The 24,037-nt window shown below is 36.1% G+C and overlaps 2 protein-coding genes across 3 annotated transcripts in view; both read left to right on the top strand.

Moving 5' to 3' along the window:
- Positions 1–3,472, top strand: part of LOC107744619 (protein BTG3-like) — a 9,716-nt gene extending 6,244 nt beyond the window's left edge. The window contains exons 4-5 of the mRNA XM_016558408.1: positions 548–749; positions 2,870–3,472. Of these exons, the coding sequence (XP_016413894.1) occupies positions 548–749; positions 2,870–3,082 (415 nt within the window). The 3' untranslated portion in view covers positions 3,083–3,472. The remainder of the gene's footprint in view (positions 1–547; positions 750–2,869) is intronic.
- Positions 3,473–5,162: 1,690 nt separating this feature from the next.
- LOC107744621 (clathrin heavy chain 1) overlaps positions 5,163–24,037 on the top strand; it is a 39,300-nt gene continuing 20,425 nt past the window's right edge. The window contains exons 1-7 of one of the 2 annotated variants that reach the window (XM_016558411.1): positions 5,163–5,472; positions 14,469–14,676; positions 15,027–15,029; positions 19,587–19,855; positions 20,177–20,338; positions 20,688–20,801; positions 21,243–21,416. In XM_016558411.1, the coding sequence (XP_016413897.1) occupies positions 5,431–5,472; positions 14,469–14,676; positions 15,027–15,029; positions 19,587–19,855; positions 20,177–20,338; positions 20,688–20,801; positions 21,243–21,416 (972 nt within the window). In that variant the 5' untranslated portion in view covers positions 5,163–5,430. The remainder of the gene's footprint in view (positions 5,473–14,468; positions 14,677–15,026; positions 15,030–19,586; positions 19,856–20,176; positions 20,339–20,687; positions 20,802–21,242; positions 21,417–24,037) is intronic. The other variant, XM_016558410.1, reaches the window with a different exon arrangement.

Genomic DNA, 24,037 nt, shown 5'->3' on the forward strand with positions numbered 1-24,037 from the left:
CCCCATCCCACTGCAACTCGTGTTTTTAAATGAAAAATGTAATCTATGTGATTGGTGTTCAGCCCTTTGTATTAAACTATGCATAGTTGCATACATACATGATGCTGTTTTGTTTATAGTTGTTTATACAACTTAATTATAATTGGTTTATAAACATTATTTTAAACATTATGCACTTTTTTTTCACAGATAGTCGTGTTGAAGCCAAAAGCTTTTCTTCACCCTAACTGAACTTGTGCATTTTGAATTAGAATATAATTCATGCATGTAGTGCGCGTCATGTTAAAATGAGCTATATATGTATCCTGTGCAGGTGCATCAGAGTGAACCGCTTCCATAAAGAGGATGCTGAATTGCTCAGAGCGTGTGCTGAGAGTGGAGTGCAGTATAAGGACCTTGGTCTGCCTAAGGAGCTCACGCTTTGGGTCGACCCTGGAGAGGTGTGCTGTAGGTAAGTTTATGAAATAAAGCTGATGTTTTTCTGTTTATTTAGAAGTGCTCTACTGGTTTGTTTTTTGACGTATCTTTACTTGTGAATTGGACACAGGTATGGCGAGAGGAATCATGGTTTCACTGTAGCCACCTTCTCAAGTGATGATGATGATGATAAAGAGGATGTGACAAAGAAAGTGACGAGCACTGTGGAGAGGGTCACGTCAGATTACCACTCCGGATCCTCCTCGGATGAGGACACCAGTTGTAGAGAGACCCAGTACACCCCACCTCTCCACAACCACACTCCATACCAGGTACAAAATGCCCTAAATAAGTTTGTTTTGCGTTGATTGCCACAGGTACACTACTGTTCAATAGTAGCTACATTTTTATGTTTTTGAAAGTCTCTTCTGCTTACCAAGTGACATTGATTTGATCAAAAATATAGATAAAAACAGTAATATTGTGTAATATTATAATTTAAAATAATGGTTTTCTATTTTAATCAATTTTATAAAGTAATTTATTCCTGTGATGCAAACTCCAATCTTCAGTGTAATATGATATTTCAAAAATCATTATAATATGCTGATTTGGTACTCAAGAAACAATTTTTATCCCAGTTGAAAATATTTTATTTCATATTTAAATATGCTTAATATTTTAGTGGAAACTGTAATGTTGTTGTTTTTTTCAGGATTTTAAATAAAGTTCAAAAGAGCAGCATGAATTTGAAATGGAGATCTTTTGTAATGTTATAAATGTCTTTAAGGGAATCTTTTAAACAATTGAATGCATCCCTGTTCACACAAGCAACAGTGGCTACGTTTACATGCAACCAAATAATCCGTTTGTAATCGGATTAACGGCTCAATCGGACTGTAAAGGCTTCATGTAAACACCTTAATCGATCCGATTGAGCTCGATCGGAATGACATTTCGATCGGATTGAAGGGGGTGTTTTCTTCCTTTTCTAATACAATTGAGAGTGCATGTAAACACTCGATCGGATTGAACCCCGAAACTGAAAGGACTGCGCATGTGCAATTATGCAGAAATAGCGTAATGACGTAAGACCCACAGAACGAGCGGTTCTTCCTTTTGAATAAAGTGTTGTATAAATGCGTGTCCTGTCATTATAAAGCTCTCCTTTCACTCGGCAACTGTGAAGTAGTGTAGGACAACCTCCCACCAGTCCTTGTTTTGGATTCTCATCCACAGGCAACCTGTTTTGGGCACGGGGAGGGGCATTTTTACTGCGTGATAAATATGAGCAGCACGGCACAGTGGTTTATATGTATATTTATCCATAAATGGATAAATATTAATTCTGCTGTTAAAAACAAATAAAGAAACCGTGTAGGAGAGTGGTTATTATGTGCAAACAGTGAGAAAATCCATATTTGTGCAGTGTGCGCATGTAAAAAAAAAAAAATCAATTCCGATTTGAAGCTTGTGACATAAATGCACACATCAACCCGATCGTTTTATTTAGCGTTCATGTAAACACTACATTCAGATTCATCAATTGTAATGAATTCAGTCCGATTGAACCAAAAACTGTGCATGTAAACGTAGCCAATGTTCCTTCTTTTTCCAGTAAGATACCATTCACACATCAGTACCCAAACTCTGATGTCAGTCACCAGAACTTACCTTTAAACGCTGCACTGTCTTCATCCACCTAGATTAGGAGAAGTGCTTTAGTTTCACTATCTGTCCAATCTGATAACAGCAGCGCTGGTGAATGGAAAAGAAGGCAGGTCTTGAGCGTGAGACATGGAGCAATGGTTGGATGTTCGTCTAGCGCATGTTTAAATAGAAAAACAATTAAAAGCATCAGGACTGATTTACCAGTATTGTTGAATAGGTCCTGTTCGCACATGGTCTCTTAATGGTAATTTACCAGTAAAGACTATGTGTAAAAGGGGCTTATTTTATTATTATTATTATTTCTTTATTTTTGGCTTGAAGAAAAGATGCGACACTCATTTTTAGAAAAATAAACAATCTTTATTGATTAAAAACAACATTTCGGCCATCCTCAAGGCCTTTATTAGACGGGTAGCAACAAACCTTACTTGTTCTTAATCAAAGTTTAAGTGATTGTTGCACCTTTGCTTCAAGCAAGATGGACCTTTTTATTTTTTGGTTGCACCTCCTCTTCAGCTGGTTGAGCACACTAACTTTTATGTCAACGTTTGTGTCAAAGTTTTTATGCAATGTATATATAACTGATATGGCATGAAATAAAATATTTTGAGTGTACATTTGATTGAAAATTTAGCTATTTGAATGAATTGTAGACTAATTTTAAAGGGTAGTTTAGCTAAGTTTTACTTTTATCAGTAAAATATAATGCACAACATGTATGTAGGACCATTGTTTCTAACTATTTTTTCTATATATGCTGTCATCTTCTTTATTAATACAGCTTTTATATGCCAGTGCCCCAGTATGGCATCCTGTACCAAGGAAGAAGTTTGGCCCGGGGAAAGGGCATTACCCTCAGCGGCCACACTACATAATCCGCCCCCCTTGCAGACCCAACCATTCCTTTAAACCGCACAGCTGGGTCCAGCAGGGGTACCGTAGCAAGCAGGGCTACTGGGGCAGCACTTCAAACCTAGTACACCAGCTTCAGTAACCACTGTTACTACAGGATGAAAGTTCATTGGTGTCAGTGTGAGGGTGTTCCATTGGAAATTGTTTTTTTGAAGTTACCACTAAGACGACTGACCAAATTTTAAAAAAATGTATTTTTGTAGTTCTGCTGTCACTGTTTTTTGCATTTGTGACTGGTCAATTTTTTTAAAGAATGATAACAGTAACCGTTTGCACTTTAGAGTATTTGTAATAGAACGTGTATAAGATAAACTTCGTACATATTGGATTAGTAATATTTCCAAGTATTCTAATTTTTATGGTAATGGAAATGTACTGTATTTATGTTATATGGGATCATTTGATGAACACTACATCATGTTTTTGTCAGTTTCAGTGACCAAATGTTTTATTTATTCACAGTAAAATATTATGTATTGCATAGACCACTTAAATTATGGATAACATTAAAAAACATTTTCAAGAATATAAAATCTTTAATTATTTGAGGTTACTGTTATGCTTGTAGTTTTTCTAGTAAAACACCAGGTGGCAGAACAACATAGTATTCCACTACTTTTCTTTATAACTGCGCACTTTCAATTAGGGCACAGCCAACAATACTTTTACTTGTTTTCTAAATAGTATATAACTGCAGTACTCTCTTTATAGTACAGTTTTATTTAGCTCATTCTCAAGCAGTTATTTTGTGGTATATGGAAGTTTTACATGGACACACAAGTAGTACAGATGTTTCTTTTGAGAGTCAGTTCAACAAGTTCACTATGCATGCCACACCTTCCTCTGAGCAGAGCAGACTGTTCACAAACTCTGACCAAGTTTTAGAGGAAATGACGTCATTTTATGGCTATCAACCCCACCATTACAGACTCGAGCGGAATTGCCTAACAAATTCACTTCGCTTTTGATCACACCCTTGTCTGTTAGATATAACTATAGTGTGCATCCAGTATGCGCCATGTGCTTGGAAAACGGGTTGCTGTTAGTGAACTGGTCAACAGTGTTTGTGTTTCATTACAATTATATTTCATATTGCACAAAACTCCCTAATTTCACATTAAGGTGTGCTTTTCTAATGCAGTATTTTTCTTTCTGGAATTACTCAAGTTGAACAATTAGTGCTTGTGCTGGTTACGGTTGCACAATTCTAATAAAATCTATGCAAATTCATGGTAGATTAACGACAATTATGGGTGATCATATGTTGCTATTTAATGGGTGTTATTTTATATACATTATATATAAATATCAATATATTCAACTGAGGTATTAAGTAGACAGCATGCTTTTTTATATGATTAAACTTGCAAAAACAGATGCACATATTACAAATAATAAATAAAGTCTTTATGGTCAAGTAAATAAAACAGACCTGACGTGCTCCAACATTATTTTCTCAAAAGTAGTGCTAACCGATTCGGGCATCATTCACATATGAATCAGCTCTTTTCAATAAACTAGTCAAACAAGTCAGAAAAACGGTCAGAAATGGATCGCGAATGAGTCGGACAGCTCTCAGCCACTGAATCGTTCGGAGCGCTACGATAAACATCGTATACTTTGAACACGAATAACAACAATAGTGATTTATTTATAATCAATTGAAACCAAACCTGCACATGTATCATCGTTTGCTAACCACGAAGAAGATCTTTATTAAGCTCAACACCTGCATTTGCCGCTTGTAAACGACTCAGTACTGCATTTTCCTATCAACAGACAATCAGAACATTACCAATAACGTTACACCGACAACACTCAAAAGTACAGTTCTCCAATACTGACGAAGGTCTAGAAACGCCCCTGTCTGTAATATACAAATAAAACATGAGAAATAATATCGGAACTGACGTCAATTCACGAGGACGAATGATGTGGCAAAAAGCAAAGGGCGATTCGCAAAGAACTAGTACCCTCAGCCTTTACGCTCAAACTTATCTTATTAACTTCTCCCATATCAAAATATACTTATAACACATTCGCAATATATTTATGGGCATTTTGCATCTAAGTAGTAAAATCTTGTTATCAAACCAACTAAAATCCCTCTTCCACACAGTACATGTATCCCTCCGCCTCCATTGAGTTCTACGTCTCTTTCCGGTACGTTTCTCCACCGGACGGTTTCCGCCGCCATTGCAGGTTTCTAGAGTTCCTCTCAGCGGCGGTTGACATTCTGGAGTTGAAGCGCCTCATTTACATTCAGCGGGCAACTAGAGTAATCTAACATTCCCGGTTCATCTGCCCCCCTCCTCCCCCCTCCCAAAAACACAAGACCACCTCCATTCATTCCCGGCTCTGGGGTAGTTTAGGTTGGGCAGAAATAATAGCAGGAATTAGAGAGGAAAGCGAAGAGGAACCACCATCATCATGGCTCAAATCCTGCCTATCAGATTCCAGGAGCACCTGCAGGTAAAGCGCTTTAAAACATCTTCAAATGAGTGTCTCATTTATTTTATTATGAGTTTATAGTGAACAAGTCAGTGTGTTTTTAAATAAGCAATTTACTAGTAACCCATTCCCCGGTGAATATGACCCCCATCAGCAGCAGTAGTAGTAGTAGCAGGGGAGTTAGCTTAGCTGCTGTCGGTGTTAACCAGCTGAATAATAGATATTCTGGTTGTGTCACAAATAAAACCCAGTGAGCTGCCTTCCCAGACAGCATTTTTGAGCATAATTGTTCAAACATTTAGAGGGTTTGGTCAAGTTATACGGATTTAAATGCAGTGTATTGAAATTATAATGTAACTTGAAAAAGATTTATGGCTGGAAAATTTAAGTGATTGTTTCGAGAATATTGAGATTTGTAGTCACAGTGCTTATCAACACTAGCTGTCTTTGCCTCTGGTTGTGCCTTTGTATTAAAAAAAATCACTTACAGAGGAAAATTTAGAATAAATAGTCTCTTTATTTCTTGAAATGAATCGCTGTAAATGACAGAAGGGATTCATTCTTGTTTTATTCCCTATTCTCTGTCCTATTATACTAAAACAGATTTGTGATCGAGGTGTTGAGATTACCTGCTTCAGGTAGCAGGTGTAAAATCACCCCACCTATAGACGTGTGTATGATCCCATGATGCCTCTGCAATTTTTTATTATTTGCACTGAACTCATACGTTGCTTGCTGTCACTTCTTCTCTGTCTATTTCATTTTAGGCTCTCAGTCAGTGTAACTCATTTTGGTCACCATTTAATGCATCTTGTCTTTAAAATAATCATGGATGTTTTGAGTGTACTTTTTGTATTTGTTTTGAGTGTATTGTTATGTGTCCTTGAAACAGGTCATAGTATGACAAATTGTCCTAGTTCTGGATCAATTATCTGTTGTTAAACATCGTATTTGCCCAGTGTCAGGCCTGTAATGGTCTGTATTTGTCATAGTTTTGTGTAACAAGTGACCACTTGTCCACATCACAGCTTATTTTGGACAAAAACCACCCATTTAAACACAATTAGATGTCAGTATTGTTGCAAACTTTGCTATATTATTCATTCATTATTTCAATACAATTGTAGTATCAAACTGGTACCAAACAGGACTTTGTTTTCAGGCTGATTGATTGAAATTTTCTTGCAAGTTACATTAAGTAAGCCAATCAGAGTTGTTGTTATTGTTACATAAATTTAAAACTATTAAAATAGTTTCTGTTGATTGATATAAAGTTGAAATAAAATAAAATTAAAAAATGATAAACCTAAAACTTAATATCTTAAAATGAAAATTAGAAGTGCTGCCTAAGTACTAAAATTACTAAAACTACAACTGAAATAAAATAAATTGAAGCTAAATGGAAATATTTAAAACAACAGCACATGACAAAATTTTTATAAAATTGCTAAAATTTTAAACTAAAATAAAGCTTTTTCAAAATGTTAATAAATACTATAATAGTCTATAAATAATACTGAAATAACATCGCAAATTAGATTAGAGCTTTCTAGATTGAGAGAGTCTGCAGACTGTCTGTGGATGTACATCATGGTGAATGTCTTTTTGTAATAAACGTTCAGGGTTACCATATTATTGTGTGTGGAAATGAATATGTGCGTTTTTAGTTCAGGCATGCCATATTTACTTGTATATTCTGTCAAAGTTTGTTAGATTTTGCGATACCGATCCTAGAGTAGTGTAGAAGTAAAGAGCTTAATGGACCAAAAAGAGCCTGAAGCCCTCTGGTGGTATTTTAACTTTATGAAATGCAAATGTAGCACAGCACTTTTCCAGTGAAGTGCCAGCTAATGGTCAGGGTACAATAGGAGTCAGTGGCATAATGCTGTAAATGGTACAAGGAAGACAGTATTATTAAGACAAAACTTGCTCATGATGTCCGATTCACATTGTAGGGCTGCTTTATTTTGGTTTGCTGAAACCTCTATACGGCAAAATGGATAGTATAATGAAAGGTACATTTATAAAACTGGTGTCTATAACCACTATAAGTGACTCTTGTTTCCATATACATCATTTATAGTTTACTGTATTATACTTTACAAGATGATTTTAGTATACAAAGGCAGCAGGCCTGTATTATGTTCTTCATTGGATGCTGGCTGCACATTAGTTATGCATATTAGTGGAGCAAGTTAGTTGTATCTGAAAACCTGTAGTGCATTGATTTCAATGCAAATCACTTAAGTAAATTACTTTGGTTTTAAGAGTAACATAAGCATGATACAGGGGGCAAGTCAGATGATCTGCAGATGGGTTTTGTGTGTTTTATGTCATGCCGTTTAATACGTTACCTTGAGGCTCTGTGAATGCATTTGATCTTTGAACTCTACTCTGCTGATCACACATGACTATCTCGTGTGGTTGGAGATCCATTATCCATATTCAGCTGCTCAGCGCTGAATGAACTTGGATTTCATTGCAGAGAGCATTCTGTGCTTGTTCCTTTCTTTCTTTTTCCCTTTCCTGCTCTGCTGTCCATGCTGAACCTGCTAGGCTGGTCACTTGTCACCTATGGTCATATGGTCAGAGCTTTTAACATGTTGATTTAACTTTCTACACAATAGGTCCTGACTTCCTGTTATGGAGGATGGTGACATTGCGGTGCAAGCCTCAGCAAATTGTGTATCCTTTCTCGAGCCTCCTGCTATCAGGGTTTTGTGCTGGGCAAGATGCCATTTTTCCCTGGACGGAGAAGGAAAAGGGTTAAACGAGCACGGGAGGTTGGAGAGAAGAATGTGCTGACAGCTTTAAAAAGTCATGAATTTAAACGATGCGCTGAATTTATCTGCACAGACCCAGAGAAGCACTTGACGCTTCAAGTATTAAACGTTTCTCTCACTCGCCTAGATTTGTGAAAGCAAAGCTCACCCATAGAAATGTGCTAAATGCATGAACACTTCAAAAGTAGTGTAGGTCAGCATAACAGAACAACCGCTCGAGTTAAGCCAGTAAAGTCAAGTGTCTGTGGCCATTCTTAAGGGTTAATGTGGAATGCCACACTGGTGATGGTCAGTGAAAGTGCCAGCAGGGGGGCAGGTTTAATGTCCTCTGATCGTTGCATGTAGGGCTGTGACAAGCTACACAAAATCGCGTTCAAAAAAAAAAAAAAGTCGTGCCGATTTTGAACGCGATTCGATTTTTTGCACAGCCCTAGTAGCATGTTTCGTGAGTGTTGTGAAGCAGTATGCTAATGCTGGCAATAAGTTTCTACGTGCACATGATCCTGCCTCTAAAAAGTATGGTAGGTTTCGTTTTTTTTATCAAAAATAGTCAAAACAGTAATATTTTGACACATTATTACAATTTAAAATTGAAACAGATTTCTATTTTAATATATTTTAAAATGTAATTTATTCCTGTGATGGCAGAGCTGAATTTTCACCTGTCTTCAGTCACATGATCCTTCAGAAATCATTCTAAAATGCTGATTTGCTGCTCAAGATGTATTTCAATATCAATGCTACTTAATATCTTTGTGGAAACTAATTTTTTTTCAGGATTTTTTTAATGAATAAAAAAGATCAGCATTTTATTTGATCAGCATTACTTTTGTAACTTTACTGTCACTTTTGATCAATTTAATGTATCTTTGCTGAATAAAAGTAAGAATTTAATGTATTCATTGTTAAAAAATAACTTGTGTGTGTAACAGTGTCAATGAAGGAATCACATCACTCGCATGAAGGCATAATTCAGCTAATGGTTGCCTTCATCTTCATCTGTTGTTTATGCCATCATCTCTTGTATCTTGCATGTAGTTTGCTAACTCACTGGTGAAGTTCACAGCACTGATCTTTATCTAACCTCTGTAAAATAAACAGTCTAAAATGGGAATCTATCTATCTATCTATCTATCTATAAATTAATAGTCTGTAGTCAGTATGTTCCTCTTGACTGAATTATTTGTGGTACAAAAAGAGCAGCTTTCCTTGTACCAGCTAGCAATTATTGATTCAAATTCTTTGCCAGGATAAAATCAATATCACATCCTCCTTGCACAGAGCAGAGATGTCCACAGAAATCCAGGAAGAAACTGGCCAGCTATTTTCAAGTAGATGTTTCTCGTGCCACACAGCATATTCTTGTAGACTGGATGAGCTACCGGTTGGGAAAGAGGGTTAGTTTCTGGGCATGTCTGAGACGACACTGAAGCAAGCAGCAGTTACATGCTGTGGATGAATCACGCTTGGCCTAAGGCTAATGCTGCTACGGCAGTGAGAGCTCTCTCGCTTACGTTTGCTTTGAGAGCTAACAGGGGCAGGGTTTCCCTTCAGCCAATCGGAATGGCCTGCTCAGTAGTGATGTCATCATGTGTGATGTCATCTATAAGATGCAGTAATAAAGGTCACAGAAATGTGCGTGAGCAGGTTACTGTTCTCTCAGTAGCAACGTTTTTTTTAAAAATTATTATTATTATTATTATTTTGTTATTTGTTTTCTGATTTCTCATTTTATATTTCTGTGAATTTTGTATCCTGTCTGTTTATCTTTTATGTCCTTCTTAAATATTTGTTTATGTACCTAGTTTTAACTGATTTTACTGGGTTCCTGCCATGAAAATAGCTTAATTTAATAACAGCTTGTTATTCTGTTTGAAGAGAAATTCAGAATTAGCCCTATTTAAAAAACAAAATTATTATTATTATTATTTCACAATTCTCGGTTAGTAGCTAGCGATGATGTGACTTTCTGTACAGCATGACAAAGGAATGTGGGTGTGGCTTCGGGTGTGCCGGCATCCGCTCTCCATTGATAAAAGGTGCTGCTGATTCCGTTGAGTTCTTCCTAGAAAATGTGCTTCCTGTTCCTTCCTGTTCTTTGATTAGGCCTAAGAGCTGCAGCATGAGCCAGAGATACATTTAGCCAGTAATGAAATACTTTATCTGAGTGTTCACTGTCTACTATTTGTTAATATTTAGTCTCTTAGTTTAGTAATTTAGTATTTAGCAAATTAAAGTACAAAACTCCAAGTCCTTGCCACCCTTCTCAATAATTAGTCGGTGATGTTTATTATTTAACCTACAACCTCTGTATTAGATATACAAATTCACAACAACCCATTGTAATTTGGGTTAGTTTACCCAAAAATGAAAAATTGTAATCATTTACTCACCCTCATGTCATTTCTTCTGTAGAACACAAAAGCAGAAGTTCTGACGTGGGTTCACACTGGTTTCTTCCATACAATAAAAGTGTATGGGGAACATGGGCTGTCAAAGCTCTAAAAAAACAACGAAAATCATCATAAAACCATCATAAATGTAGTCCAAACGATGCATGCACTATAAAGCTGTTTTCCGAAGACATGTTTTTGTAGTTGCATGACTTTGTATTAAGCAGAATAATGTCACAATAATAATGACATCTGACTAATTTATCTCTTTATATTTTCCTTGTACTTTCAAGTCAGGTTTAAGTCAGCTTTGCTCTTTGAGACAGTTATCAGCCCAAAATGCAATGCAAAAACATTTGTAAAGTGGAGTTTAGACAAAATAAATGGACTTGGCTGCAAAGCTTGGAACTCCTTGGCAACTAACTGCTGAACACTGACCGCTGAAAGCTTTGTTAATGTCACAGAGGACTCTCCTCCTGTCCAGCATCGTTCAGAGTAGGGCTGAATGATTTTGGAAAATAATCTAATTGCGATTTTTTTTTTGACACGAAGTTAAAATGATTTGCAATGGTCGCTTTGTCGCGTCCAGTGTAGAGCTGTTGCGGGCGTGACGCGACAACTGTGGTGTCCGGTATAGACACGGTGAGTGAAGCTAAGAGCAAGATATGCCTCGTCATATTTTCTGCATTTAGCTTTTAAATGACCAGCACCTGACTGAGTCTATGCGACTTCATCTGTGGCTTTTCTCTTCGCTTTCACAAACCGATCCATCTCCCATTCTAAGTTACGTCCTTTAGCTGTTTACCGTTTTATTTATTTTCTTTTTCTGCTGATGGCCCGCGCTCGACTTGAAGCAGCGCTGCTTAGACCGATGGGTGTGTGTCATCAAAGTACTGCGAGAGCTATAAGAGAGCGCGGACGTCTCCTTATGCTTTCTCTCGCCGTACTTTGATGACACACACCGATCTGATCTTCAAGTTGAGCACACCTCTTTACTCTCGCTTGCCACGTGACCGTGTAATCGCAGCCTCTGCGATTGAAAAATCGCGTTATTTCATATCGCGATATTATCGCAAATGCAATTAATCGTTCAGCCCTAGTTCAGAGCTGTAAGGGATGTTATATAAGACCAAGACTTCTCATCCCTGCAGCTGTCAGCTCTGATCTCTGTAATTCAGCATGTGCAGCAGCTGGTGTACGGTGCATTGGAATCGTGATTGGTTATATATGTCAGAGTCGCTAACCCGACTGCCACCTCTGTTTGAGTTTACTGGTATTTGAGATCTGTCTGGTGGCTAGGGCAGGGCAAAAAAAAAAATCGATTTTTCGATATATCGTTTTTTAAAATGTGGTCGATTCAATATTGATTCTCAAAGGCCACGCGAATCGAATTGGAACATCTGAATCGATACCCAGCCCTACTGGTGGCTGATAAAAACAAAGGCTGGGTTTTGGCTGCTCATCAGTAATAAAGCTACAACTTCACCCTTTTAGCCATCTGACTTGGTATTAGAAGAGTCGATACAGAAGCGGCTGTCAGTTTAGTTGAAAATGCCTGAAGTCAAGATGTCTCCAACACTAAATCCTCCTCTGCTCCTCTCTGAACCCATTTCAAATGTAAGTCTCTTTGCAGATTTGATGTCACTGCATTTTCTCGTCTACATGTGTTGCTTAGTCATATGGTGTGAATCATAGAATTGGAATTAGACTAATTTACTGTACAAAGATCAGCATTTATTAGCGTGCAGATCACACTGTTTTTCTGTGTGGAAGTGCAGATCTTATTCTCAGTCTCAGGGTCAGTATTTCTAACCGAGCCTTTGGTGACTCAGACTTCTAAGGCAGCTGGTGTGGTGCTGCTGAGTTGGCATCCCACTGACTTTTATTTTTGTCTGTAATTGACTGATAGTCGCGTCATAGTTGGTTTAGTTCTGATAGTTAAGAAGACGTGACAAGTGTCTCTTTAATAGATTGAAACCAGCTTTGAAACACGCTTCATTAGCGGATTTGAGTTTGGTGTCGATGTTGTTGAGTGTTAACTGGTATAACCTCTTGACGAGGAAAAATGAGTGGGTAGAAATGCCACTATCACTTGACTATTGATCAAATTAAAACCATTGGCATAACCAGTAAAAGGCAACTATTAAAGAGTGATTGCTTAATAATGAACTATGTGCATTTATTTCATTGTGAAAGGTCTAGAATTAGCTTTTTTCTGCTTTTCAAATTAATGAAATCTGCAAGTTATGCCAGTAGGGCTGGGTATCGAGTTCGATACTTTTTAGGCACCGACCGAATTGCCTCGATACCATCGAGTATCGAAAAACGTCTTGTCGTTCGGTACCAAATTTCGATACCTAAGGGATTAATCTCATCAGCGTCAGTGAGCCAATAAGCCTGCAGCACTTGCCAGTGTGTTCGACTAGAAGAGGAGCGGTGCAGATCGATCATCCGCGAGAGCGATTCGAAAGTCTGCTCTCTTTAGCTCTCGTGGTACTGTAATACACCAGTATAGAGTAGCGCGGGAGCTGCGTGGAGTTCCGATAAAAGTATCGTTCAGGAACCGGTATCGAAGTCAATTTATCGGTATCGATATCGAAAAATGTTGAACGATACCCAGCCCTATATGCCAGTGTGTTAGATGTTATTGGCTGTTGTCTTACTGTATTTCTTGAGCGTCTTTGTGCCAGGTAACACTGACATGCTGTTTCTGTATCTGAGGTAATTGAGGGAAACTGAGGATGTTCAAGTGCTCTACTAAATGATGGAAGTGTTTTTGTCTCTCCTCCTCTGATCTTTCCAGATAGCTGCTGTGTGCGTGTAAAGAGGTTTGCCTGTTAGTGACTGTTGTAATTTGTACATCTTCTAATAACTGAAGGAACTTTGGGAATGTCCTTTAACTTTTTTCTATGTAGATTATACAGTACTTCCTTGTTTTTACATGCAAAAACATATCTAATTAAGTAAAATTTGACGTGATGTTAAACAATTAACACATTTTCAGCATATATGGTAAGATAATTTAGAGTTAACCAATTAACAGGTATTTATTGTAGCATTTGTACAATATTTGTCTGTACAAATTACCACTATTCTTGTAATTTAGGCCCTTTGAGCCAGTTCATTAATATTCAGTGGAAATTACTGGGGGGGGGGAACAGCACTTTTAACGTTTTAATTGAATTGTGTTCATTGAAAAGCATATTTGGAATGCCAAAATGTGACTTTGAAATCAGTATTGACCAAAAATGTCTAAATAGTTAGATACATATTCATGATTGCTAATTGTCTGTGATTCTGGAACAAAGCTCTCAGTACACAGTCTTGTTTAAAAATGAAGTATTTCTTGTATCTGTTCTTTGTGTGTCCCTGAGATAAATTCCTTCAAGGCCTTTTCAGACAGCAAAGTCATGTGCTTGGCTCACTGGGGTGGGGAAAGAGAGGTTTTGCTGGTTCTGTGGCTTTTTTTTTAAATTACTGTTATTGAAATGCTAATCTTATTGTAAGAGACACTGCTACTGCTTAAATTTTGTTATAACAAAAGCACCTTTACATTGGAACTAAGTTCTTTGCTGTTACTGTTTGGTCTGGTTGTGTCCCTTGTAAATTATGCCTCAGATCCATTTTAATCTGTAGTGTGGAACACGTAGTCATTGATTTTTCTTAATATCAATTCTTAGAAAGGTTCACAGGGTCAAAAAGAAACCTGATATAATTTAGAAAACATTCCCCCTTTGTGAAGTTTTAAGATGAGATTTAAGATTTGTGAAGATTTAAATTTCATTGGTATATAATACATTAATTAAAATTAAAGCAAATAAAACTTGTCTCTTTTTCCTAGCTCCAAAATTTGGGGATCAACCCAGCCAACATCGGGTTCAGCACCCTGACGATGGAGTCTGATAAGTTCATCTGTATCCGGGAGAAGGTTGGAGAACAGGCACAGGTGGTGATCATCGACATGGCGGACCCAAACACCCCCATCCGCAGGCCCATCTCTGCAGATAGCGCTATCATGAACCCTGCGAGCAAAGTCATCGCACTTAAAGGTAGGATATATAAATGATTAGTTCCAGGGATACTCATATTAACCTAATTGTAATGACTACTGAATTTTTAGCTCAACTGAATTATAGAACTGATCCAATCCATTGTTGTTTAATCTAGAAATTAAGTGTGTTGTTTTCTTAGCTTCATTCATTCACCCAGAGTTCGTTTTTAGTTTAAATTGTACTAGACCAATTTCTGTAGCAAATGTTTTTTTGCATTTTCCTAATTTTAGGCTACATCTTAGCTTACAGTAACATGATATGTTGTGTATTTTCTGTCATGCAGCCATAATTGCTTTGTCTTTTTGTTTTGTTTCCTTTTTTGTTGCTGCTTTCTCATGTGTATGCAGACGGTGAGTTAACATTTTGGTACAATGATTTGTGAAAGTTATAATCCTGTTTCTAAAATGAACATTATGTAGAGTTGATTGGCCTCATTGCTTAACCTTGTGTAGGTGTTTCTAGAGCCTCCACTTCAAGTCAGAATATTTAATAAATAATACTTTAGGCTACACATACACATTGTTCCTGTCTGTTTGGCAAATAATTATTTGTATATTTATGTACTTATAACTAAAAAATCTAAATATTTTCTGATCTTGATTCTAGTGAATGTGTTATGAGAACAAAAAATCAACAGTATTGCTGTTGTAAATATAGGAGAGGTGTGCCTCAAGGTTCGGACTTAGGCCCCATGCAAATTCAAGCCATAATAGGCAATGTAAAGCAAACATGTCCTGGCATCTCTCTGATATTGTTTACATAGATAAAGACTGTTTAGCCAACAATATACCACATAATTAACCCACTTTGGCTAAACAGGATTTAACTTTCACAAAATTCATAATTGAATGTTCACATCATGTTGATTTCTGTATACATAAGTTTCTCTTTCTGGGGTTTGAAATATTGTTGGGCATACATTTGCTTTTCTCTTTGTTTAATTTTAATTGTTATCATTTAAAATGCTTGCCATATTGAGTCTTTTTCCCCGCCCTCCCTATGTAATCTTAACATCAAGCAAGTCCATGTGAATGAACCTGGGTAAAGGTAGCCTCATAGATTTATGGTTATTGTGGTAGTTCATAGTCCATTAGGTTTTTTTTCACTATGCAGCTTGTGTTTAGGTAGCAACTCTGTGACTAACACTGTATCAGTATCTTAGTTGATGTTGGAATTAATATGCTTTTACAATAAGCTCAGTGCCTGTGTAGAGTTGAAAGATTTGTCATGCTGTACAGAAGGCTATTTTATTGTCATCTCTCCAATTCTTAGCTTGTTATTAATTGTAATTGCTATGTTAAACGATATTAATGGGTGGCAGGGCTCCAGACTGCGCCTAAAACTGTCACATTTGTGACCAAAAATATTAATTTGCGAGTGAAGTTTTTGTTGAGTTCGCCACTGGTGACTATATAAATTTACATGTTATGATTTAAAAACTTGCATGTAATGCCTTTTTTCCTGATTGTTTTGCGATCACATCATTTATGTTGACGTAATAAACTGAGATGATGCACACCAAAGTTTTAGTGGAAAAACAGTCCTCATCTCTGCCGAACACCAGCAATGACAGCACACCTTCTAATGAAAAAGCAGCTCCAATTGTGGCAGCATGAGAGAGATCGAAAATGACGGAGACGTGCGAAGTAAAAGTGCAGAAAAGTAGTGTCTATTTCGTGCACAACTTGAACAAACTACAATAGGTAAAGCTGTCAGCTGTGTGGACATTAGCAATATTGTAACAATTCTCATTTATAATCGATACTAATATGGCTTCTTGTTATCAAGATCTTTAGTCTATATGCCACGTTTTGTTAATGCGTGAACTTCATATTATTTGTAGTGCACTTGCTGTCCAGTAATCACAGTAAGCTTTGTGCTCTGTTGCCTTTTAATAAACAATAAACAAAGCATCAGCTTTAAAATTCTGCCAAATTCATAACGAAATTCAAACAATAAATACCATTTTGGCACTCCTTAATGCGGCATGAGCGATCGCTTTAGCGCCTCAGTTCAAGCAGCATGTGAACACATCATTCTTTCTCTTTATTCCAGTAGTATGAAATAAACTTCAAAAGGTACTGTATATTATAAGATAGCCTACAGTAAAACTTACTGAAATGTCTCATGCAATCGCTCATTCAGTTCAAACTGCGGAAAACTTGTAAAGCATGTAAACAATGCCACGTAACAATCGTTAACCTCAGAATAACCATTCGGCATCCATAAGCTCATTAGTCAGCTAGAAAAATAACTATAAAGAGGAGCATTTTGCTGAATATACGCGATATATGGAATATTCTTATTTTTACTTAACCTGTTGTCTACATGATAAGAGAGAATGCAAAGAGCTAAAAATAAAATTCAACACCTTCTATATAACTGCATGTTACTAATGAAGAAAAATAGACTGGATTTGTGCAAGACATATGACAACATTTATAGGATGCATTGAGGAGGAGCCCAAAATACACTCAAAGGCCAAGTGATGCTGACATAGTTATGGTCCATGATATTGGCACAGATTCTGTGTAATAAACAATTCTTTGTGACTATATATTTCTCAAGTTGGAAAAGATGTTTAGTTCCCATTTTAAGTGAACCTAAGTTCCCAGGACATCTACAAGATGGATTAAAATGCTGATAAAGACAAGAAAAGATGAGACATAAACACATAACAGTATGACTGAAATGTTAAAGTGTTAAAAAAATATATAAAACACATTTATTCTGTGGCACTTAAAATAATATTTTGTAGGGAGTAAATGGCTCCTTAATTTATTTATTTATTTATTTTTTTGTCTGGAGTCCTAGGTGGCAAGGAATAATAAATCAAATTTTCTGATTGAACAAAGTTTATTTGTAACATCAAACCAGTTTGCTTTGCCTTTTCCATAGAGAAAAAAAGAGCAGTGAATGGCTTGCATTGGAGAGCCAGAACAGTCACTGTCGCAGTTTAAAATTAGATTAGCCTTTAATCGATTGCTTGTTTGTGGCTACAGACCATTTTATTAGCTTATTTTGGGTTCACAATATCCTGTATGAACCAGCACATTTCCTGAGCAATATTTTAACCTGATGTAATCTTGACTTGCTCGATGCTGCATTTGGCCTTTGTTCACACTGCATATAAACACATATGAACCAATTAATTAAAGTCTTAAGTTAGAGCTTGGTTGGAATGGCACTCTATATTAAGTTAGATGCATGAAAGCAGGATTTTAACTCTCTCTTACTATGTTGAGAGAGTCTTGAATGTGGATTCAAATCCCTTCTGTCGATGCATATAGACTAAATTCTGACCTCTGCAGTAATCAGCTTCACAACAGCCTGCAATCTCAGACTATTTCTACTAAGAATTTAAAGTCGGCATGAAATTAAAATTCACCCAATCTATGTTCCAAATGCATGTTATTGGTCTTAGTGTGAATGATTCATGCATGTATACATTTTTTTTTTTGTAACCTTGATCAAACTTTCTGTGAAAACTGCAGACTTATCTCTGACAAATGTAGCACTTTTCCAATCATTGGCCACTTAAACCCGTCCTTTCAAACTGGCATTCAGATCTTCCTCCATTTTTAAGCGTAACAGCCACATCTCACAATCCAATCAACAACCGACGAGTAGAACCTGTCCTTGCCCTACATTTTTTCCCTTTTTTCAATAATCTGTGTCTTCCAGATGTGTATCATAATACGGAAGAAACAATCTGTCACTACTTCCGTTTCATCACGACTTCAATAATGCCAGCACAGAGAAAATGACCAGCAAGCTGTTTTGAAGTCAAGATGAGCTCAAAAAGGGACATTTTAATTTCTTAATACACTTGTTTTTGTGATTTATGTACGTTTTATTAAAAAACAAAAATAAATAAAGTTTCTAAGTGTCTGAATAAAATGTAGTAACTTGCTTTATCTCTGAAACATCTTTAAATTTCTGCTGATGTCTAAATCGCAGAGACTGGGGAAACAACCAATCGCCAATATTTAGGCATTATATTGGGCTGCTGTTATACATGAACGTCTTAAAATCATGCCAAGATGATTTTTTGGCATTTTATGCCTTTTATGTAGATAGCACAGTAGATGGACAGAAAGCGAAGTGGAAGACCGAGAGGGGTATGGGATCGGGAAAGGTCTGTGAGACGGGAATCAAACTCGGGACGCCCGAAGCGCAATGGCGCTACATATCGGCACGCTGCTTACGAGGCCATCGGCGCCGACTTTATGCAATAATTTAACATTGATTTGTGTTAATGTGAAGGTTACTAAAATAATAGCAAATAATGATCGAATTGGGGGGAAAATCTATAACTTTTGGGTGAACTTGACTTTCAACCTCCACATCCTGGTCAAATGGCCTCCTCGAAAGCTGGTTCTAAAACCATGTTGGGAAAGTAAAAGCGGGTGCATTTCATGTTGACTTTAGAAACCTTTATGTTATACTGCGATCCTTGTCTTAATTGTATTGAATTGATTCACAAAGTTCAGATTAACTGGGGCCTGCAGGAAGTAATTCACCACATAGATTAGTGTTTTTATAAATAATGGGTTGGAAGTTATGCAGGTGAGTTGCCGCCAAGTTTTCCTTTCCCATAACATGCATTATTCGCAAGTCACAGTGTCCAGTAAGCCTTGTGCTAAGATGAAATCAGTCTCTGGTGTTTAATTTCAGCTGTCTAAATTGTGTTCCTTTCACAATTTATCTCTAGACTCGCTTTTTGATTGCTTTGCTTCATTTGTCTTAACTGCTGAATGAGCTGTCAAGGTGGGCTTGCCTGATGCACTTCCAGCCATGACTGACAATATTTCTACCCTGATGTCTTTGTAATCTAATTAAATTGTTTTATGGGTGTAAATGTAAAATGTTTTCTTCATGGTGTTTCTCCTCTTTATTCCTCCCAGCTGCCAAAACCCTGCAGATCTTTAACATCGAGATGAAGAGTAAGATGAAAGCCCACACCATGACTGATGATGTCACTTTCTGGAAGTGGATCTCTCTTAACAGTCTTGCCCTGGTGACGGATAATGCAGTCTATCATTGGAGCATGGAGGGAGACTCTCAGCCAGTCAAAGTGTTTGACAGACATTCCAGCCTGGCAGGCTGTCAAATCATCAACTACCGCACCGATGCCAAGCAGAAGTGGCTGCTGCTCATTGGCATTTCTGCTCAGGTGTCATAAGCATTTTAAATAATCATTCTGGGTTTTTGGTCTAGAATTATACACACCTATTGCTCTTGTTCTAGACACACACGTGCTTAAGTTGAGATATTGTTTTGTTCATTTCTTGCTTTCATTTTAATTAATCATTTCTTTATTTTCATTTGTTTCCTTTAACTTATTAACTTTATTATTAATTATATATTTATTATTATTAATTGTAGTAGTATTTTATTTCCTTAAGTCTTTATCGGTCTTTCTTTCAGTCAAATGTTGCATACTGAATCAAGGGCGTTTTTCCAAATCTCTCAAGTATTATGTTTCTTGTTACAGCAAAACAGAGTTGTTGGTGCCATGCAGCTATACTCAGTTGACAGGAAGGTGTCACAGCCTATCGAGGGTCACGCTGCTGCCTTTGGCCAGTTCAAAATGGAGGGAAATGCAGAAGAATCCACTCTCTTCTGTTTCGCTGTGCGAGGTCAGGCAGGAGGAAAGGTGCGTTTCCAGATGGTTTTTAATCACATTTAATTGCATTAACTAGAAACATTTTATTCAGCAAAGAGGCGTAAACTGCCAGTATTCCTAACACAGTTGTCTAAATAAGAGAGGAAGTGGTCTGGAAAGTTTTTTTGGGTGTTAACTACAGTTTTTGAGGAAGAGGTCATGTTGCTTGCTAGTTTTAGTTTCAGAGGTATATGTTAATAATATTATTAAACAACATTATCTTTTTTTAATTATTCTCCAGAGCTGATTATTGATGATCACTTAATTTGTCACTTATACTTGCATTATTTTGTGTGTATTACTTCACAACATGAAATTAACAAAAGAATTCATTATTCAGCTTCACATTATTGAAGTGGGGACACCACCGACCGGAAACCAGCCATTCATAAAGAAAGCTGTGGATGTGTTCTTCCCTCCAGAAGCACAGAATGACTTCCCAGTTGCCATGCAGGTATGTGAATTCTTGGACTTTTTTTCCAGTGAAAGAGACATTACTTTGTTTCTTCCTTCCTCCTTTACTGGTTGTCCCATCTTTTTCAAATAAATGCTGCTCTTTTGAATTTAATTTTCATCAAAGAATCCTGAAAAAAAAATCTGCATATTGGAATGATTTCTGAAGGACCATGTGACAGGTATTATGGCTGCTGAGTATTCAGCTTTGCTATCAGGAATAAATTACACTATAAAATATATTCAAAGATAATATTTTAATAGTACTGATACAATATTACGTTTTTACTGTATTTTTGATTAAATAAATGCAGCCTTTTAAGCATAAGAGAATTCTTTTAAACAAACAAAAACAAAAAATCTTACCAGCTCCAATGTTTTGAACATTAATGTAAATTCATCCAGATTTGAACTGACCACCAACAAATTTCTTGTCACACAGATCAGCTCCAAACAGGACGTTGTATTTCTCGTCACTAAATACGGTTACATTCATCTGTATGACCTGGAGACGGGCACCTGCATCTACATGAACAGAATCAGCGGGGAGACCATTTTTGTGACGGCACCCCACGAAGCCACATCTGGAATCATCGGTGTGAACAGGAAAGGACAGGTACATGCTGAACATTAAATTCAGATTAACCCAAGTGGTATAGATGACATGTGAATTTAAACTGAGCAATGATAAAAGTGCCACAATGTTTACAATTTCCAGGGAAATCAACCCTCAAATGGCTTACTTATAGTTGTCTCTACACATTAAGCTGGGTTAGGAGGAAATATATTAACTCTGTAAAAAAAATTACACGCTCCAGCTGTAATGAGTGGCAATATTTCAAATTTTTTTAGCAGCTGTGTCACTTTGATCCTGCACCACGGAGCTCTATATGTGTGTGTTTGGTCAGATCTCTGCTCTGTCAGAGGGAATATAAGGAGGACACAACACAACTCAGCTGATTACCCCAGAGGCAGAACATTTAATACTCTCCTCTTACTAAGACATGGAAACCACCCATCCTCCCTCTGCACAGTTAACATTTTTTTAAATTTCCTCTTAGCATAGCTTTGAAGCATCTCTCATCCTGAAATTTTGAATACTTGAACTTGGAGATCAAGACCACCATAGTCAAAAGAAGCATCATGATGCATAGATAATGTCAAAACGGGATACATTTCTGCTGGATCTCAGAATATTATAAATAAACAGGTGTTCAGTAACAGAGTTGACATTCCTGTCTGCCAGCTCTCTCTGTTCACAATGCTCCATTATGAGCTTGTTAATGGATCCCGCGAGCGTGTAAATAATTTTCCAGTCATGCCAGAGAAAGTCTTAAATTATTCAGCGGGTGACAGAAAGCCAATCCAATCTGTGTCACGCTGAACCTGAAGAGCATTATTACCTTAGTCAATAATACAGAACCTCCGCCTGGGTCAACCAACAATGCCATGCACAACAGCACAAAGGTGAAATGCATAGAGTTAATGCAATGATCGTCTGTAGGGTTATGTGTGTTTTAGCTTACAGTTGTAACTATTTTGTACAGTGTTATGTAATTGGGTTACAATAAGTTTGTCTGTTATTTTACATGTTGGTCGTAAGATCTAATATATTATGGATGGATTGGTATTAGAATAAATTTCATGTCTGAATATGATTTATGTAAGTTTAGGCAAAGGAAAAGGAATGCAGATCTCTCTTCCTGTATCTGTTTCCCCTGCTCGTACTGGCATTCTCCATCTTCCTGTCCTCTGTGCCAGTCAGCACTGGTGTGTGATGAAAAGTCCGTTTCTAACCAGCTGCGTCTGCACTCGTGAGCGCAGTGACCTTGAGAGAGAGCCTTCACTGAAAATAGCTGCGGAGAATGCAAGAGGGAGACGGGCTGAGAGAGAAAAAAAGTGGCAGTTATCATGTGATCTTGCCATTGGAGGCATTGACTGGTGTCCTAAATCCTTTCACGTTAACACAGGCAGAACCTGACCGCCAATCACAGTGCGCGTAGGCAGAATGCATCATCAGCTTCTGTGACATCACACTTTGCCCTCCCTTTTTTCTTTAATCAGGCCTACTATACTACTGTAACATAACTCTCAATAAGTTAAATGTCTGATCTGTTAGTATCTGTTAGGCCTTAGACAGCTCATACGGACTGGAAAAAAAAAAGATTTTATGTAATAGTACCACTACACATTGTTTTATGTTAACCTATATAAATTACACATACCTGTTTTGTTCCTGTATTATGGCAAAATAAAATTTGGCATAATAAACAAATAGATAAAAATTATTAACAATGTTTATTTATTGTGCCAAAAAGCAGATGCACACTATTATTATTATTATTATTATTAATAACAATAATAATTAGTAATACACTACTAATAATTAATAATATTAATTAATTTAACTAATCATTTATTAAATTAAGATTTTTAATAAAGTATCTATTTGTTAATAGTTAATCTTTTTTATAGTAATATAATAATATAATAATAATACAATAAAAATTTGTTTCTGCATTTTAACATAATAAAACAAATAAATATACATAACATAAGCAATTCATTACAGATAAAACTGTTAAATTATTAACAATAATAATTTTGTTTATTATTATAGTTATTGTTGTCATGGTTAATAGCAATATCCAAATTATTTAGAAATAATTTTTGCACACTTTTTAATCTGAATGGTTGCATTATTTTTATTTTATTATTTGAGAATGAATGGAAATTCTATAAATAATATAATATAATAAATATATATTAAATATTATATAGCATTATTTATTATTTGACATATATATATATATATTATTATTATTATTATTATTATTATATATATATATATTATTATTATTAGTAATATAATAATATAATAATAATACAATAAAAATTTGTTTCTGCATTTTAACATAATAAAACAAATAAATATACATAACATAAGCAATTCATTACAGATAAAACTGTTAAATTATTAACAATAATAATTTTGTTTATTATTATAGTTATTGTTGTCATGGTTAATAGCAATATCCAAATTATTTAGAAATAATTTTTGCACACTTTTTAATCTGAATGGTTGCATTATTTTTATTTTATTATTTGAGAATGAATGGAAATTCTATAAATAATATAATATAATAAATATATATTAAATATTATATAGCATTATTTATTATTTGACATATATATATATATATTATTATTATTATTATTATTATATATATATATATT

The sequence above is a fragment of the Sinocyclocheilus rhinocerous genome, unplaced genomic scaffold (genome assembly GCF_001515625.1).
Source record: "Sinocyclocheilus rhinocerous isolate Xijiao unplaced genomic scaffold, SAMN03320098_v1.1 scaffold767, whole genome shotgun sequence".
Taxonomy (NCBI): domain Eukaryota; kingdom Metazoa; phylum Chordata; class Actinopteri; order Cypriniformes; family Cyprinidae; genus Sinocyclocheilus; species Sinocyclocheilus rhinocerous.